Source organism: Pleurodeles waltl, chromosome 4_1 (assembly GCF_031143425.1).
Source record: "Pleurodeles waltl isolate 20211129_DDA chromosome 4_1, aPleWal1.hap1.20221129, whole genome shotgun sequence".
Taxonomy (NCBI): Eukaryota; Metazoa; Chordata; class Amphibia; order Caudata; family Salamandridae; genus Pleurodeles; species Pleurodeles waltl.
Genome location: NC_090442.1, coordinates 195,627,528 through 195,646,242, shown reverse-complemented (window position 1 = coordinate 195,646,242; position 18,715 = coordinate 195,627,528). Strand labels below are relative to the sequence as shown.

General features: G+C 47.3%; 1 protein-coding gene across 1 annotated transcript in view; it reads right to left on the bottom strand.

The window, feature by feature from the left end:
* The window catches only part of CACNA2D4 (calcium voltage-gated channel auxiliary subunit alpha2delta 4), an 861,469-nt gene that overhangs the window by 178,135 nt on the left and 664,619 nt on the right, over nucleotides 1–18,715 (bottom strand). The window contains exon 27 of the mRNA XM_069228087.1: nucleotides 8,086–8,147. Within this exon, the coding sequence (XP_069084188.1) occupies nucleotides 8,086–8,147 (62 nt within the window). The remainder of the gene's footprint in view (nucleotides 1–8,085; nucleotides 8,148–18,715) is intronic.

Genomic DNA, 18,715 nt, shown 5'->3' with positions numbered 1-18,715 from the left:
CTACTAACCTGCATGTTTTAAAGATTTTTACCAGCTTCTCTCTAATATTTTCCCATAATAAGAAAGGTTGGACATTTACTCCTGACAATGGCAGAATTAGAACTTCTTCCAGGGTTGGGAAGAAAGTGGCTGGAGGGAAAATGAACTTGCAAATGCTCAATAGATTTTCACATGAGCAAATCTACACATCGTATTTACCCATGCTAAAATACAGTTCACAAATATTTTATAGGGGTACGACATATACCATGGGTGCACTTTTGTGACTTTCTTTAAGAATTTGGGGCCACATGTAGGTAGGTTCAGATTTGTGACCTGCAAATTGCGAGTCGCAAATCCGAATGTAGGATGGTGTCCTTGACACCATCTGTGATTCGCAAGGGCTTCGCAAATGCCCACCTCATGAATAATCATGAGGTGGGTCGCAATTTGCGACCTCCTCGCGAATGGTGGCCTGCTGGAGACAGCAGACCACCATGTCTGTGACTGCTTTTCAATAAAGCAGTTTTTTTTTTTTGTTTTTGTAATGCAGCCCGTTTTCCTTAAAGGAAAACGAGATGCATAACAAAAACGAAAAATGAAACGTTTTCGTTTCATTTTTTCAGAGCAGGCAGTGGTCCGCAGGACCACTGCCTGCTCTGAAAAAATGTTTACAGTGACATTCACAATGGGGAAGGGGTCCCATCGGGATCCCTTCCCTTTTGCGAAAGTGTTAGCACCCATTTGAAATGGGTGCAAACTGCGATTGGTTTGCACCCGCGTTCGCGGTCACAAAACAATCCTACATTGCACTGCGAGTTGCAATTAGGAAGGGAATACCCCTTACCAATTGCGAGTCGCAAACCCGTTTTGTGATTCAGTAACCAGGTTACTGAATCGCAAAACTGGGTTTGTGTATCGCAATGTGCTTTTTGCATGTCGCAAACAGCGAAAGTCGCTGTTTGCGACATGCAAAAAGCTACCTACATGTGGGTCTTGGTCCCTAATTAGGTCTGGTGTTAACAAAGACATTTTGTTTTTATTAAACTTCTATTTCTCTCTCTTTCGGCTGGCTTAACTGTGAGCGATCGCATTCTGCTCTTCCACAAGAAGCATATTGCCACACAAAGTAGTTTTGTTCAGTGTCAGGAACTACAGTGGCAATCAGTGACGTAACAAAACTGGAGGGTGCCCCTTTGCAAAGAACATGGAGGAGCCCCCTCTCCAGACTCACTCAGGGCAGGTGCTGTGCTGGAGGGGCCCCCTGGAGGGTGGCTGCGGGGCCTTTGTTATGCCGCTGGTGGGAACGTGTGCTTTAAGAGTTCAAAAACTTTTTGGGGGGGTTTTGCCAATGTTTGTTACAATGTTGAGGGCCTGGTAGCTCCCACAAGAATAAAGTGTTACAAAAGCCATGTCAAAACAAGACACGCATTGATGAAACTAAAAGACTTATAAAAATATGTCAGATCAGTTGGCTTTGTCAGTGTTTGTTTATTTTCATGCTTCCCATAATCGTGTTGAAAATGGTTACACTGATTTTCCATTAGAAATATTTTTGGGAAATACTAGCATGCATCAACACATTTTACTAAATGACACTTCATTTGCATATAATCAGAGAGCATTCTGGGAGCATTATACTTAGCCTCTTAGCCTAAACTTTTCAAACGTGTGTACACGTTTTATTTTTTTTTGTACTGGAACCAACGTCAGTAGTGAAGTGTGACCTTAAAACATTTATTTACAGCACTCACCCTAATAATGAAGGCTTTCAAATAATTAACCATATATACAAGTTCGAACAGCATTATCTTTTGGAAACACATTACCTCAACTGCAGAGAATTCCACTCTCTGTAAACAAGCAACCAAAGGGTTTGTGCTGCAGGGGGTTGGGCCTACTTGTCCCAAGGACAAAGTAAACATAAAAACTTGTTGCCCTTGACCCCAAATGTCCCGGGCGTGGGCTATAGGAATTCCACATCCCTGCCTGTCCCTTACAGAAGCCACCCTAACAGCTTGGCTGACAGTGTAATGTGAGAGCACATCATCTGGATGATGTGACTCCACCTCAGTACCAACTATGCTAGACTGTCTAGTAATGGGCAGGCTAAGAAGTTTCTTTCCTGAATCTTTTCCTGGGGGAGTCCCTGGATCAGGATGGGAACCATTTGCTACCTTTTCAACAGATGTGGCCCCTATGGCCTTATCTTGTTCTCTAAGCATATTAAGCAACAATTCCAAGGAAGGAGTCTTCCCTACACTCAAACCTCTCTCTATGCAGAGACTCCTTGCTCCTTTCCAGCTAAGGTGATCATATGCAAGTTTGGACAGATCAACATTTTGGCCTGTGCCAGACATTTTTAGAGAGAGTTAAAGTGATAGAAAAAGAGAAAAAAGTTTTCAGAACTTTTTAGAAAGACAGAAAAAAACTTTTTAAACTTTTAAGAACTTTTTTGTAAGTTTAGAAGTACTTTTCAGCACTTAGAAAAGAGTGAAAAGAGGAAATGCAAAACTTTTTGGCTATGTGTATATACACTGACCTTGTTTTGTATATTTTTCTCTTATGAAAAGTACAATGACAAGAGTGGTAAGTAGTCTCAAAGCACTTATCCCACCGCTGCACAACCAATGTAGGAGGCTGGACTGGCTTGTAGTGAGTACCAAGGGGTACTTGCACCTTGCACCAGGCCCAGTTATCCCTTATTAGTGTATAGGGTGTCTAGCAGCTTAGGCTGATAGATAATGGTAGCTTAGCAGAGCAGCTTAGGCTGAACTAGGATGCACAATATCATAAGAAAACACAATACACAGTTATACTAAAAATGAAGGTACTTTATTTTTATGACAATATGCCAAAGTATCTTAGAGTGTACCCTCAGTGAGAGGATAGGAAATATACACAAGATATATATACACAATAGCAAAAATATGCAGTATAGTCTTAGAAAACATTGCAAACAATGTATAGTTACAATAGGATGCAATGGGGAAACATAGGGATAGGGGCAACACAAACCATATACTCCAAAAGTGGAATGCGAACCACGAATGGACCCCAAACCTATGTGACCTTGTAGAGGGTCGCTGGGACTATTAGAAAATAGTGAGAGTTAGAAAAATAACCCTCCCCAAGACCCTGAAAAGTGAGTGCAAAGTGCACTAAAGTTCCCCTAAGGACAAAGAAGTCGTGTTAGAGGAATAATGCAGGAAAGACACAAACCAACAATGCAACAACTGTGGATTTCCAATCTAGGGTACCTGTGGAACAAGGGGACCAAGTCCAAAAGTCACAAGCAAGTCGGAGATGGGCAGATGCCCAGGAAATGCCAGCTGCGGGTGCAAAGAAGCTTCTACTGGACAGAAGAAGCTGAGGTTTCTGCAGGAACGAAAAGGGCTAGAGACTTCCCCTTTGGTGGACGGATCCCTCTCGCCGTGGAGAGTCGTGCAGAAGTGTTTTCCCGCCGAAAGAACGCCAACAAGCCTTGCTAGCTGCAAATCGTGCGGTTAGCGTTTTTGGACGCTGCTGTGGCCCTGGAGGGACCAGGAGGTCGCAAATTGGACCAGGAGAGAGAGGGGACGTCGAGCAAGACAAGGAGCCCTCTCAGCAGCAGATAGCACCTGGAGAAGTGCCAGAAACAGGCACTACGAGGATGCGTGAAACGGTGCTCACCCGAAGTTACACAAAGGAGTCCCACGTCGCCGGAGACCAACTTAGAAAGTCGTGCAATGCAGGTTAGAGTGCCGTGGACCCAGGCTTGGCTGTGCACTAAGGATTTCCGCCGGAAGTGCACAGGGGCCGGAGTAGCTGCAAAAGTCGCGGTTCCCAGCAATGCAGCCCAGCGAGGTGAGGCAAGGACTTACCTCCACCAAACTTGGACTGAAGAGTCACTGGACTGTGGGGGTCACTTGGACAGAGTCGCTGGATTCGAGGGACCTCGCTCGTCGTGCTGAGAGGAGACCCAAGGGACCGGTAATGCAGCTTTTTGGTGCCTGCGGTTGCAGGGGGAAGATTCCGTCGACCCACGGGAGATTTCTTCGGAGCTTCTGGTGCAGAGAGGAGGCAGACTACCCCCACAGCATGCACAAGCAGGAAAACAGTCGAGAAGGCGGCAGGATCAGCGTTACAGAGTTGCAGTAGTCGTCTTTGCTACTATGTTGCAGTTTTGCAGGCTTCCAGCACGGTCAGCAGTCGATTCCTTATCAGAAGGTGAAGAGAGAGATGCAGAGGAACTCGGCTGAGCTCATGCATTCGTTATCTAAAGTTTCCCCAGAGACAGAGACCCTAAATAGCCAGAAAAGTGGGTTTGGCTACCTAGGAGAGAGGATAGGCTAGCAACACCTGAAGGAGCCTATCACAAGGAGTCTCTGACGTCACCTGGTGGCACTGGCCACTCCGAGCAGTCCAGTGTGCCAGCAGCACCTCTGTTTCCAAGATGGCAGAGGTCTGGAGCACACTGGCGGAGCTCTGGACACCTCCCAGGGGAGGTGCAGGTCAGGGGAGTGGTCACTCCCCTTTCCTTTGTCCAGTTTCGCGCCAGAGCAGGGCTAAGGGGTCCCCTGAACCGGTGTAGACTGGCTTATGCAGAATTGGGCACCTCTGTGCCCAACAAAGCATTTCCAGAGGCTGGGGGAGGCTACTCCTCCCCTGCCCTCACACCATTTTCCAAAGGGAGAGGGTGTCACACCCTCTCTCAGAGGAAGTTCTTTGTTCTGCCATCCTGGGCCAGGCCTGGCTGGACCCCAGGAGGGCAGATGCCTGTCTGAGGGGTTGGCAGCAGCAGCAGCTGCAGTGAAACCCCAGGAAGGGCAGTTTGGCAGTACCAGGGTCTGTGCTACAGACCACTGGGATCATGGGATTGTGCCAACTATGCCAGGATGGCATAGAGGGGGCAATTCCATGATCATAGACATGTTACATGGCCATATTCGGAGTTACCATTGTGAAGCTACATATAGGTAGTGACCTATATGTAGTGCACACGTGTAATGGTGTCCCCGCACTCACAAAGTTCAGGGAATTGGCTCTGAACAATGTGGGGGCACCTTGGCTAGTGCCAGGGTGCCCTCACACTAAGTAACTTTGCACCTAACCTTTACCAGGTAAAGGTTAGACATATAGGTGACTTATAAGTTACTTAAGTGCAGTGTAAAATGGCTGTGAAATAACGTGGACGTTATTTCACTCAGGCTGCAGTGGCAGGCCTGTGTAAGAATTGTCAGAGCTCCCTATGGGTGGCAAAAGAAATGCTGCAGCCCATAGGGATCTCCTGGAACCCCAATACCCTGGGTACCTCAGTACCATATACTAGGGAATTATAAGGGTGTTCCAGTAAGCCAATGTAAATTGGTAAAAATGGTCACTAGCCTGTTAGTGACAATTTGGAAAGAAATGAGAGAGCATAACCACTGAGGTTCTGATTAGCAGAGCCTCAGTGAGACAGTTAGTCACTACACAGGTAACACATTCAGGCACACTTATGAGCACTGGGGCCCTGGGTTACCAGGGTCCCAGTGACACATACAACTAAAACAACATATATACAGTGAAAAATGGGGGTAACATGCCAGGCAAGATGGTACTTTCCTACATGTGGCATCTGTTATCCAGAGAATGGCTCCACAGGACATCTACCAATGGTCAATGCAGGTCCACACATTATGTGTGGCAAAGTAGAAAGTGTAGCCTTTAGTGTGTGGGTTGCGAGAGCGCCAGGCGTCAGCAAGCTGGAAGGTGTCAGAGTTCAGTATGTGCCTGCAGGGAGCAGGCTCTGGTAACAGCAGTGGAGCCAGAGGAGTCTAGCGGGGAATGGCATATGATATTAAAATCGCCTCCATTAAAATATAATCCGCTTGTGAATGGTCTATTAGTGCGGAAATCTCGTGGTAAAATTCCGATGAGTCTGTGTCCGAGGAGACACAAGCAGACATCTGCCTTCGGCATCACAGGCACATTCTGGACACATGAAAGGGACACTTTTGTGAATTAAAATACAGACCCCCTCCCCTCCACCCACCCGCAGCAAGAACTGTAATGGGTGAACAAGCAGTCATCGCGAGGGGAGAGATGGGTCTCCTGAAGGAATGACAATTTAACATCATGTCTGTTTAAGCATGAAAGAACCTGTTTCCCTTTCCTACAGGTATTGAGGCCTCTGATGTTCCATTGTAGATGTCTTAGGAGAGATATAACATGATGAGATGATGGGGCTTTGCTGCAGATTGTACGTTTTGTGGAGTTGAACGACATGAATTCAGAGGGACTCGTTTCACTGGCCGCCCATTTGCCACATTGTGGATTTAGCTAAAATGGCCGCCACTTGCACAGACAAAATCCAGACGGTGAATTCCAGAGACAGCCAACCCTAGTGCCATCAGCTAGAGAGCATGCAGTCATACAGAGCAGGGAATGCACTGCTACATCACCCAGATAAATTATTTACAGGTGAGCATGAATGCGTTTTACATGTTGAATTAGAATCCATGTCAGCCTGGCAAAAAACTCTTTCCTTACCTAGATCCCTACACCTAATTTCTCTCCCTTGCTTCTCTAACGAATTATTGCTAGGATCTTTCTACTATGTATTCATAGATACACTTGGCTTGGTATACCGTATGCACTACTGCAGGCCTTTATGTGCCACAGTATTGTAAGAAACACATGTTATGCTTTTTTATTGAAAGTAAATGAAGCACTTTAACCAAAAAAGCAATGTGCTCAATCTCATTGCTATTTAATAGAACATTAATAACAACTCTTACGTACAAAAATTTGAAGTGCAAGTCAATGTAGGTCTTATACTGTAGTTATGACTAATTTTATCATTGTATCATTATATTGCCGTTATTATTTTCATTGCAGTTACGTTGTTATTGTGATATGGTCAATTCTTTCTGAAAGAGCTTCTAGTGCATTGCCACCCCCACCCCAAGAATCCTGCAACAAATTGTGAGAGCTTCCACTGCAATCGTTTTTCATACAATTAAAAATAGGAAATTGCCACTTTATTTACATCCAAGAATAATCCACAGATGCCAATTCGGTTCTGAGAACATTGGGTACAGCCCGCTTCATGCCAACTGACACAAAGAACCGTTAGGATTCACCTGATGTATGTAACTCACCGGAATTCTAGCTGCCCCACCTGCCATTCGTTATAGCCTTATAGCCCACTGCCAGGGCTATACTGGTCGTTAAAGGCCCTGAACTGAGAGCAGCGAGGACCTGTTAAAAGGGACAGGGGTGTAACAACCAGCATAGTCCGAGGAAGAAGGGTTATAAGGCTGTTAGTATATTGCACTCGCTGAGGATAGAATGATCTAAATTAAAAAGGGAGAGACAGAAAGACAACCGTTGGAGTGTTTGTGCAGGAGGACTATATCAGCCTTTATTAACCCAGGGCCACTTCATTATCTTCAGTGAAACTCACAGAATTCCCATGTTCTCATTGTTCATTCATACATTCACTCTATCGTTCACTTGTTTGTTCTTTCTTTCTTCTTTTCTCCTCGGCTCTAGAAAGAACCGCACATGATTCAAAGCGCTGCCCTTCAATCCCACAGTCTAGAAAGAAAATTACTACCCACTGCTTCAACAAAGCCTACACCCCCCTTTATACAGGCAATATCTTGGAAGAATTATCTTACGCCACAGGCCAAAGTTTACCCTATTTGTTTCAGGTGTTGTAATGCATGTCCCCCAAATCAGTAAAGCGCTTCATTGCACCTCAGGGCCAGGCGGGGCTATAGATGTACACTAGAGTGAATAACACGTCTTTCTTTCTCGCTCAGTTATGAATGATTTATATTCCTTCTATCCATTTAATCCTTCCATTCATTCACCCACTCATCCTTTCCCTAACATTCATTCTCGTTCATGCTGCTTTACGTTATTTCTCCCTCTTTTTCTGTTATCCATTCATTTTTTCTTGCTCTTTAGTGAATTCTCCTTTTCTCTGTCATTGCTTTCAGCGCTCTTCTATCATTCTCCTTATTCACTCGCTAATTCATCCGCTATTTTTCCGATTTATTTATTCATGCAGTCACTCTCTCGCTGCTGCATTTCTTTCATTCATTATTCCCCCCTTCAATCTCCGTGTTTCGTCACCTGTCTCGTCGCCGTCCAGAATTTGCGTTGCAGCAGCTCCAGCTTAATTTGCACACCCACAGCTGTGGAAGAAGGGGGTGATTTGGGGTCAATAGAAGGGGAGCGGACGGGAAGGCGGGGAGAGAGCGAGAGAGAGAAAAAAGCATGTTAGACACTTAGATTTTTGTAAAAACAATTAGAGACATCACAACTTGGGCCTGGTGTTAACGAGATTACAAGCGAGTCCGTCAGTGGTTTAAGCGCCTCGAGGAGTTTTGGTGCGTGGGTGCGGGAACTGACGAGGAGTGGCGCGTCAGAGGACTTACGCAGTGAATGATGCAGGCCTAATCAGGTGGCTTTCACGCGTTTCCAAATTGTGCGATCATTTGAAACTCGTTTCGGCACTCTGCTCCCTAAATTGCACGTCGTCTGGCAAAACTAGAAGCGCCTTGAAAATTGTACATGCTGGGGCGGCAAAAGAAATGTGCACATTCCTCACAGAAAAGGCGCAAAAAGGAGTAACCAAGGCGAGGTTTTGCCAGTACACCGCGAAATCAGGAATTCAGACAGAAGTGCAGGATTTGGTTTCGCATGCAATGACATTTCACCTATTCCTTAACCAAACTCTGCATTTCGGCGGAGACCCTGCTACCAGGGCAGGAGTCAGCACACGTCATTGCACATTTAATGGAGATTCCAGGAAGTATCTAACCGTCTTCGAGGGCAGGGATTAGTCGTTGAGGCGAGCGTCATTCTCGACAAGCATAGCTTTTAAATCTGTCGGGAACACAGCCCCGGCGGCGCGGGGTGGGGAGGGTGCGTGCAACTCCACTGAGGGGAGGGCGGTGGACAACCGTTCACAGGGTCCCCATTCAGCCTAAGACCAAAGAATATCTGTGCGATGTGGGAGACGTAGGGACCCCTCGTCACAATTTGCCGGGTAGGATTGGGGGAGAGGGGACATCATTTTGCGATACGCCTCTGCCTGTGACTGTAATATTACCTGAAGTCATTTTAGACACATCCCGATTGATAAGGAAACTTTTAAAGGACATTTGAAGACTAAATAGTGAAATGCTTCAGAGATAACAATTATATTCCCTGCATTAGCAAGGAAGCGTCATTATGCAGAAATGAAATAATTCAATAGAATTAGAAACAAATACCTCCCAATAATTATTATTATTATTGAACCAAAATCATCTTTAAATATTTTAGAAATGTACTGATTTCGTCTTCATCTGCTTGCCTTTTCCTGAAAAATTTTGTGCCCCCATATATCAGATTTACTCTTTCAGTAAAGAGACATTTATTGCAACATACCAAGACGTCGTTGTCAGGAATAAAAACACTGTTGAGCCAACAGTTATCAGCTAATTAATTATACCAAACTAATTGGATCCCCGAACATTAGCTTGTCATTTAAAAAAACAAAAATGTTTACATAATAAATAATAGTGCCATTTACTGAAAACATGCTCTTCTGCCCAAATCGCAGCTTTCCTATTCTGAGAGTAGACTAACGTGTTACCAAACATTAGATTCTCGTTTTTAGTAAATAGACACATTTCGTCCAGAGGTTCAGGCTCAGAACCTATGAACTCAGCCTCCCCGCGCTTCTATATGCTTTAGAATGCCAATGTACCACTATTATATAGCAGGTCCAGCAATCTCACATTTCCTATCCTGCCTCCTACACCAGATACCACAAGAAATGCAGGGGCCAGGTGATGCCCATGTACAGTTCATTATGTTTCTGTATTTACGTTTGCCAGAGTGCCACCATCAGTATGCCATGGCCATTTGGTGCCCAGGTTTCAGTTTGACTGCCCCTGTATGGTCTCACGGACCATAGTAAGACCATAAATGCCAGAAACATTTGAGGTCCAGCTTCACCTTCAGAGCCGATGCCGATCACCAACGAGCAACTAACCTCATTGCTCGCCAAATCCCTCCCTCTGATGACGCCAACACAGCAGCGCGCAATCTCAACGCATGGCTCACTGAATGCTCCGACACTCTGGCTGACATCGGCCAAACGCGTACCTAAGAAAGTCAGCTGGTTCACCACCGAACTCCAAGAATCAAAGCGTACCAGCAGACGTTTAGAGAAAAAATGGAGGAACAGCCAGACCAGTGAAGACCTTGCCTCATTCAGAGCCGCTACTGCCACCCACCACTGTAAAATCAAGAACGCTAGGAAGGATGCACTCCGGGAGCGCATCAACTCCTCTGCACACAACTCTAAGGAACTCTTCCCAGTCACCAATGAGTTCACAGATCCCCCATCCGAAACCACCAGCACCCCCCCGTCACAGGACCTCTGCGACAAACTCACCACCTTTTTCCACCGCAAGATCCAGGACATCTACGATAGCTTTCTCCTGGAAAATCCTGTCACCGGAACCTGTGACTGAGCCTCCCCCCACCCAGACCATCCACAGCCAATCCACGCTCTCCACAGAGGAAACAGTCAGCATCATGAACAGCACCCACTCCGGAGCCCACACGGACCCCTGCCCGCACCACATATACATCAGAGCCAGCGCATCTATTGCCCTGAGTTCCGGAACACAATCAACTGGTCTATCAAAATTGGCACCTTTCCCAAGGACTGGAAACACACCGAAATACACCCTCTCGTTAAGAAACCTCCGGCCGACCCGTCAAAACTAAAGAATTTCCAGCCCATCTCGCTGCTACCGTACCCTGCCAAAGTACTGTAGAAAGCAATCAACGTACAACTATGGAATTTCGTCGAGGCCAAAAACTCCCTGGACAACTCCCAGTCCAGCTTCTGCAGCCCTAGAGACAGCCCTAAAGGCAGCCAGCGACGACATCAGATTACTCCTAGACTGTGGCCACACTGCAGCGCGCATACTCCTCGATCTCTCAGCAGCTTTCAACACGGTCTCCCAAGGCACCCTGCGCACCAGGCTCCATGACATAGGAATCTGTGGAAGAGCCCTGGAATAGATCCACTCCTTCCTCTCCGGGAAGACGCAGGGGGTCAGACTCCAGCCCTACACACCCAGACCCACACATCCAGTCCCACAGGAGTCAACTGCGGAGTCCCCCAAGGATCCTCACTGAGCCCCACACTGTTCAACGTATACGTGGCCCCTCTCGCAGCCATCGTCAGAAGCCACGGTATGAACATCGTGTCATATGCCGATGAGACACAACTCATGTCCCTCACCAAAGACTCTGCCAAAAAAAAATTACATTCAGGAATGGAATCGGTCGCAACCTGGATGAGAGAAAGCTGCCTCAAGCTCAACTCTGACAAGACTGAGCTCATCATCTTTGGAAACGCTACCTCAGCTTGGGATGACTCCTGGTGGCCCACATCCCTCAGTAGGCAAGAACAAGCATTCCTCATACATAGAATACATCCAGACTATAAGAAAGTGCCATAGGTCCGCAGCCTGAGGAGGTGAAGTGCAAACTATTTTCACACACCGGAGGTGTTCAGCATGGAAAGAAAAGTGCTAACTTTCCTCACACAAAGAATACAGACACAGCTTGGGGAGTTGAAGTGTAAACTCCCTTCATCGATAGGACAGGTTCAGCATGAGCAGGAAAGTGCTAACTTTCCTCACACAAAGAGCACAGCTGTAGCTTGGGAAACTAACTACCCTCACACATTACCTTCAGCATGAGAACAAAAGTGCAATGCTCCCACAGACAGAAGAGGTGCAAGAAGTGAAAGCAAAGGAAGTAGTAATTTCAGTGACACATAGACCGTAACTATTAGTGGGTTTCTGCATTTTCTGACCCCGGGGCAAACCTCTGTTCTGGGTTGGTAGGTATTCACCGCACCTGGTAAATAATGGCTATGTTAAATACCTCAGTCTTTGTTAAGTTACAGCAGGCCAAACCTCCTGAAATTTAATATGGGAAAACAGTACAGTTTTACCATAACATAGGGATTTGGTGCATCATTGGACGTTAAAGTGAAATCTTCCCACAGAGAGCAGAGGTGCAGCATGGGAAAAATGCAAAGCAAAAGTCTCTCCCACTGAAGAGGTATAGCACGAGAGGGAGAAGTGAAAACTTCCACACACAGCAGAGGTGCAGCATTACAGGGAAAAGTGAAACCTTTCAACACAGACGAGTGTTAGCCTGGGAGATATGAAACCTTCTCTTACACACTGAAGAGGTGCAGCATGGGAGAATTGCAAAAATACCTTATGCAGAAGAGGTGCATCATGGGATAAGTGCAAATGTCCCTCAGACACAAGTGGTGCAACACTTCACTTGAAGTGCACATTTCTTTCACACATAGAAGAGGTGCAGCATGAGAGGGAGAAATGCAGACTTTTCTTACACACTGAGGAGGTGCAGCATGAGAGGGAGAACTACCACCTTTTCACACACAGGAGAGATGCAGGTTCGTGGAAGTCTAAACTTCCCTCCCACACAGGAGAGATGCAGGATGGAAGAAGTGTAAACTTCCCTCACACACAGGAGAGATACAGGATTGGAAAGTGTAAACTTCCCTCACACCCAGGAGAGATGCAGGCTAGGAAAAGTGTAAAGTTTCCTCACACACAGGAGAAATGCAGGATGGAAGAAGTGTAAACTTCCCTCACACACAGGAGAGATGCAGGATAGGAAAGTGTAAACTCCCCTCACATCCAGGAGCGATGCAGGCTAGGAAAAGTGTAAAGTTTCCTCACACAGAGAAGAAATGCAGGATGGGGGGAGTGTAAAGTTCCCTCACAGACAGGAGAGATGCAGTAGGGGAGAAGTGTAAACTTCTCTCACACATAGGCGAAATGCAGGATGGGAGATGTGTAAACGTCCCTCACACATAGAAGAGATGCAGGCTAGGAAAAGTTTAAAGTTTCCTCACACACACAAGAGAAATGCAGGATGGAAGAAGTGTAAACTTCCCTCACACACAGGAGAGATGCAGGATAGGAAAGTGTAAACTTCCCTCACACCCAGGAGCGATGCAGGCTAGGAAAAGTGTAAAGTTTCCTCACAAAGAGGAGAAATGCAGGATGGGGAGTGTAAAGTTCCCTCACACACAGGAGAGATGCAGTAGGGGAGAAGTGTAAACTTCCCTCACAAATAGGCGAGATGCAGGATGGGAGAAGTGTAAACGTTCCTCACACATAGGAGAGATGCAGGATAGGTGAAGTGTATGCTTGCCTCACACACTTAAGAGTTGATGTACGTGAGGGACCATTGTTATCTTCTCTCACTCACATATATACGTTGAACCCTGATAAGGTAAAGCAGCATCTTTGTTCAAAAACAAAACAAGTGCCCATTGGTAGATACTTGTTAAAAGAAAAGTGCAGCCCAGGTGGAAGTGCTACCTTGCCTCAAACAGAACATGTGCAGCAGGAAGAGGACTAAGGGGGTCATTCCTACCCTGGCGGTCCGAGACCGCCAGGGTAGGGGACGGAGGAAGCACCACCAACAGGCTGGCGGTGCTTCTGGGGCTATTCTGACCGCGGCGGTAAAGCCGTGGTCAGAAAAGGGAAGCCGGCGGTTTCCCGCCGGTTTCCCGCCGGTTTCCCGCTGCCCCTGTGAATCCTCCACGGCGGCGCTGCAAGCAGCGCCGCCATGGGGATTCCGACCCCCTTCCCGCCAGCCTGGTTCTGGCGGTTTTCACCGCCAGAACCAGGCTGGCGGGAACGGGTGTCGTGGGGCCCCTGGGGGCCCCTGCAGTGCCCATGCCAATGGCATGGGCACTGCAGGGGCCCCCTAACAGGGCCCCACATTGATTTTCAGTGTCTGCTTGGCAGACACTGAAAATCGCGACGGGTGCAACTGCACCCGTCGCACACCAGCAACTCCGCCGGCTCCATTCGGAGCCGGCTTCCTCGTTGCTGGTGCTTTCCCGCTGGGCGGGCGGGCGGCCTTTTGGCGGTCGCCCGCCAGCCCAGCGGGAAAGTCAGAATGACCGCCGCGGTCTTTTGACCGCGGTACGGTCTTCTGGCGGTTCCCGCTTGGCGGGCGGCGGTCGTAGGAATGAGGGCCTAATTCTCCTCACACCTGCAGCACGGGAAAAAGAGGGAACTCACCTCACTCACAAAATAGGTGCAGCCCTGCAGCCTTGGGTGAGGTGTGCCTACTATCCTTACACATCGAACACGGCAATCGTGTGCAAGGGAAGTGCGAACTTTCTTAACTTGTGGAACAGGCCCATGCTGTGAAAAAGAAGTGCAAACCTCCAGATTTAGCATTCTGACGGGAGAAAGCAAACGTCCCTCAGATATAGTACAATAGCAACAGGGGAAGGGGTAGTGGGAACTTCTCTCACATACAGAAAAGATGCAGCATGTAATGAGACATCAGTATCCCACCCCACACACAGAGCAGGCTGTGCTACTTTTCCTCACACACACAGAACTGGTGCAGCGTTGAAGAGGATGTGCAAACTTCCCTCACTCAGAAAATGTGCAGCATTCGGGAGGGGGAAGTACTAACTCCCCTCAAATACATAAAAAAATATTCTGTATGGCGTAAAAAGGATAGTATTACAGAATATCGTGGTACAAGAATATCGAGGACAGAATATTGATAGGTAGCACATATAGGGCAGTATAGATTTATTATTTCTAACTCCACACATAGGTACCTTGGTACCTTGAAGATAGATGTACCATATAGGTATGTATTTGTGAAGTTAGGTATGGAAAATTTAGACTTACTTTTCAGTATTTTATTTTCGATATTTTGCCCTCAATATTTTGGTGTACATATTCAAGGTGCATACCCAGAAAAAGTGCTAACACCACACATACATTTTGTAGGTGCAGCATAGAATTGAGAAGTGGCAGCTTCTCTTACAGAATGAATACCTGCACCCTGGGAGCATAGGGTGGGGCGAGGATATCACTCATATACAGTGGATGTGCAGTTCTACTTCCCTTCGTCAAGATAAGTATAAAATGAAAACTGCTCACAATGTTGGGTGTGACATGTCCAAGGTGCAGACGCCTCCAATGGAGAGGTTCTTGACATGCTCCATCAATAGCATCATTTATTAAAAAGTGTAACAAAGCGTGAGGAAGAACCACTGGGGCATCCGGTTGTTTCGCACCCCATGTAAAAACGTCGACAGTGGAGGGCACCAAAGGGGGCTTGTGTTTTATTTTTTCATTCTCTGACACGCACATGATGTTGCATGTGGCTCCTCTGTCGAGTACAAATCTTGTTGTGTGATTCCCAACCTGACGATCTACTGTTGCTGTCCTCTTAATTTGTTAGTTGTCAACTAGCTGGACACGTTCTGACCTGCATTCTCATGCTGGGGCGTCTCTCATGAGGTATAGATGTTCATTGGCTTTGCGTGCATTGGCGGCATCTGAGTCAGTGGATGAGCTGCAATTGCGTGTCTCCATGTGTCGTGCGTCGACTCGAGGTTATTCGTGGTCGGGCAGGCCGCCCTCTCTCAGCCTTGATGGGTCCTCCAATGCAGATGCTTGCAAAGTGATTGCGGGTGCATTTCTGACATTTGTGCCCTGGGTCGCAAAAATCGTCCAGGGATTCATCTGCTCGTTGGCATGCCGTGTTCAACGTGTGGCGTTCAAAATCAACTTTTCGCTGGGGGTCGAAACTGTCTGTGAGGCACTTTATCAGGCCTTTGTATGTGGTGATTGAGTCAGGCTGGAAAGTCACAAGCAGGTCTTCAACATCATCACCAACCAAGTTTAGGAATATCTCTTGCCTGTTCATCCAGTTGATTTTTGCAGGTATCGCGCAAGTAGTGTTCAAGATGCCTGATCCATTTCTCCCAGTATTTGAGAGTCGGAGAGGTCAAACGGAGGAAAATTGTGCTTGGGATTGCGCCCTCATTGCGCTCTTAAGTCATGGTTGCATCTGCTGGTCGCAAATACAGTGTAGGCTGCTGCAGTTGCGATCGTAGTTATGGTACTGTATGGGTAAATGTATAATTGTTGTCCCACTTGCAGTGTATATCACTAGATTTCCTTTTCCTGTTGCAGTTCTTTTAGTAGATTGTGTAGTCACTGTATCCACCCTATTATGAGGTTTACTGAATTTAAAATGGCTGCCGGTGGTGACGTAGTGCTCCATCAGTGTGTATGCCTGACTTTAAGATGCCCACCGGGGCATCCACACAGCTCATTGGCTCCAACGCCTGACTTCTAGATGGCCACTAAGGGAGTCACACTCTCACGGGTTCTCGCATGAGGCAGAGATCAACACGGGAGGTTTGGTTGGCAATGAAGGGCCTGACGGTGCTTACCGCTTGCTTGTTGTGGGCCCATGTCATCCCTGAGTTGCAGTCACATGCGCCCGGGGGCCCTCAATGTCACACTGGTGTAGGAGGACGTATGGGACATGATGCAGTGTACGACTGTGTGTGCCTCGGACCAGCTCACCACTGTCGTCACCAGATGTTGTGTCCCCATGCCCCAGCCTCCAAAGAAAGACACAGGGAGGCCAGTGGAGGTGAAGAGATGTTTCTTCATACTTGGGAAGGATGGCCGTGCATGACGGTGCTTCCTTCCCCCGTCGTGTTCCTGGCCCCCGACAAGAAGTGGTGTCCGGTGTCCCATCCCTTCCTCGTTAGTCATGATGGTCCCACTTGCGCCCGTCGTTCTGACAATTGCTACCACAGAGAGTCAAGTTCTGAAGGGGCTATTCTTGGCCTGGTTTGCTGAGTTATAGTAGGACAGACTCCTGAACATCAGAGACAAATTACCCCAGTCCCCGCAGCTGAGGCCCCAGAAGCCTCACTTAGTCCCCCCAAACCTTCCTCCCAAAAACAAATGGTCTGATGACTTGTGGTCATTGCTAGTTGTGATTGACCTTGAACTGGCCCTCTAGAAGAGAAACACAGCAACAAAGTGCCACAGTGCCCTGCCAAGTCAGCTATAATTTACTCACCCAAGCATACCAGTCTCACTTATATCTCAAAATGGAAAATGGAGACATGTGCCGTGGCATTGTGAAACGTAGAACTAGCGTGAAGGCTCGGGTGTGCGCCTCAACAGGCGACATAACATGACCTGCAGTGTGGAGGGTGGGAACGGAGACCCTGCAGTGCGTTCTCCCTGAGCAGATGGGGTGAACAGGGTAGCTCAGCATGTCTCTCTCTTTTGTGTCTCTCAGGGGCTTCTCTCTTTGCTTGAGGAGCTGCCGGGGACCCCCACATTCGTCAAGGCCAGACAGCATTACCCCCATAAATATTGCAAAGTATTTCTTCTCTAGTGACGCAGATTGCTGGCTCTCAGTCAGGGTATTTATTGCCACTGCTGTGGGAGGAAGCAGAGGGGCGGATTGGATTGTGGTGTGAGGGACTGTGTTTAAGGTGTGTTTACACGTGTGTGTGTGTGTGTGTGTTTTGGGTTACATCCCCTGTACCAAGATGATGTAATTGTCTCCCTATCAGTGCAAAGCTATTCTTAAAGACTAAGGAGCATATTTACAAGCCCGTAGCGCCACCGGAGTGTCACTTTTTGTGATGCTTAGGTGGCGCTGTGCACTTAGCCATATTTACAAGGTGGCGTTAAGCCACTTTTTGTGGCTTACCGCCACCTTGTAAATACAACCCCTTCACACGCAGCACTTTGCGTGGAAGGAGCGTGCAATGGTGTTGCTCTGGGCTTCAGAATAGTGCAGAAACAAGGGAAGGACCACAGCCCGGTAGACTACATGTCGTGACATCCCTTGCCTCGGGCAACAGAGACATCCTCCATGGCCGAGTACCTCACTTTTGTGCTGCTACAGAATAAACCTGCCGAAATCACAATGGAGGAACTGGCGCAAGAGACAATGACTGATGTCATGCTACAAGCGGTCAAAACACTCATGCAGCAACAGAGGTGGATTCATGTGAACAACTGCAGCCCAGTAGGTGAAGGGGTTATAAGAGAGGAAATACTCGTGTTAAAACAGGTGCAGGAGGAGCTGTCTGAGATAGAACAAGGGATACGCCTCCGTGGCACTAGGAATGTCATACTGATAGCAGACAGTCAGCCTTGCACATGAGTCGCACAGAGGCATGGTGGCAACAAAAACAATTATGAGGAAAAAAGTGTGGTTCCCGGGACTTGACCATCTGGTAGAAGACATGATTATGAACTGCCAGATGTCACCTCTGTCAGATAGCAGGAAGACCACCCAAGCCGGAGCAACTCCATATGTCCGACCTCCCTGAGGCTGTATGGACAACACTGGCAGCAGACTTCTATGGGCCTCTAACCACCGTTGTCTACTTGCTAGTCATCATCGATGAATACTCTAGCTTCCCCATAGTGCGCCAAGTGTTGTCAACATCAGCCACTGCCACCCTACCGATTCTGGCAGACATCTTTGCAGCGTGGGGTTGCCCCTCTGACACTCAAGACAGGCAAGTTATATGTGACGTTAGTTATTGAAAATCTAGAATCACCTGTCGATATTTTACTTTTGATATTCTGTCCTCGATATTCTGGGGTCAATATTTAGAGTGCACACCCAGAAAAAGTGTTAGCACCCCACACACATTTTATAGATTCAACATAGGAGTGAAAAATGCCACCTTCCGTCACACAATGAATACGTGCATGCATAGGAGGACTCGTGTCACTCATATACAGATGTGCAGTTTGCATGTTGTAGGAAGTTGGCTCTGTATGCACTATTTCAAAGTAAGAAATAGCATGCACTGAGTCCAAGGGTT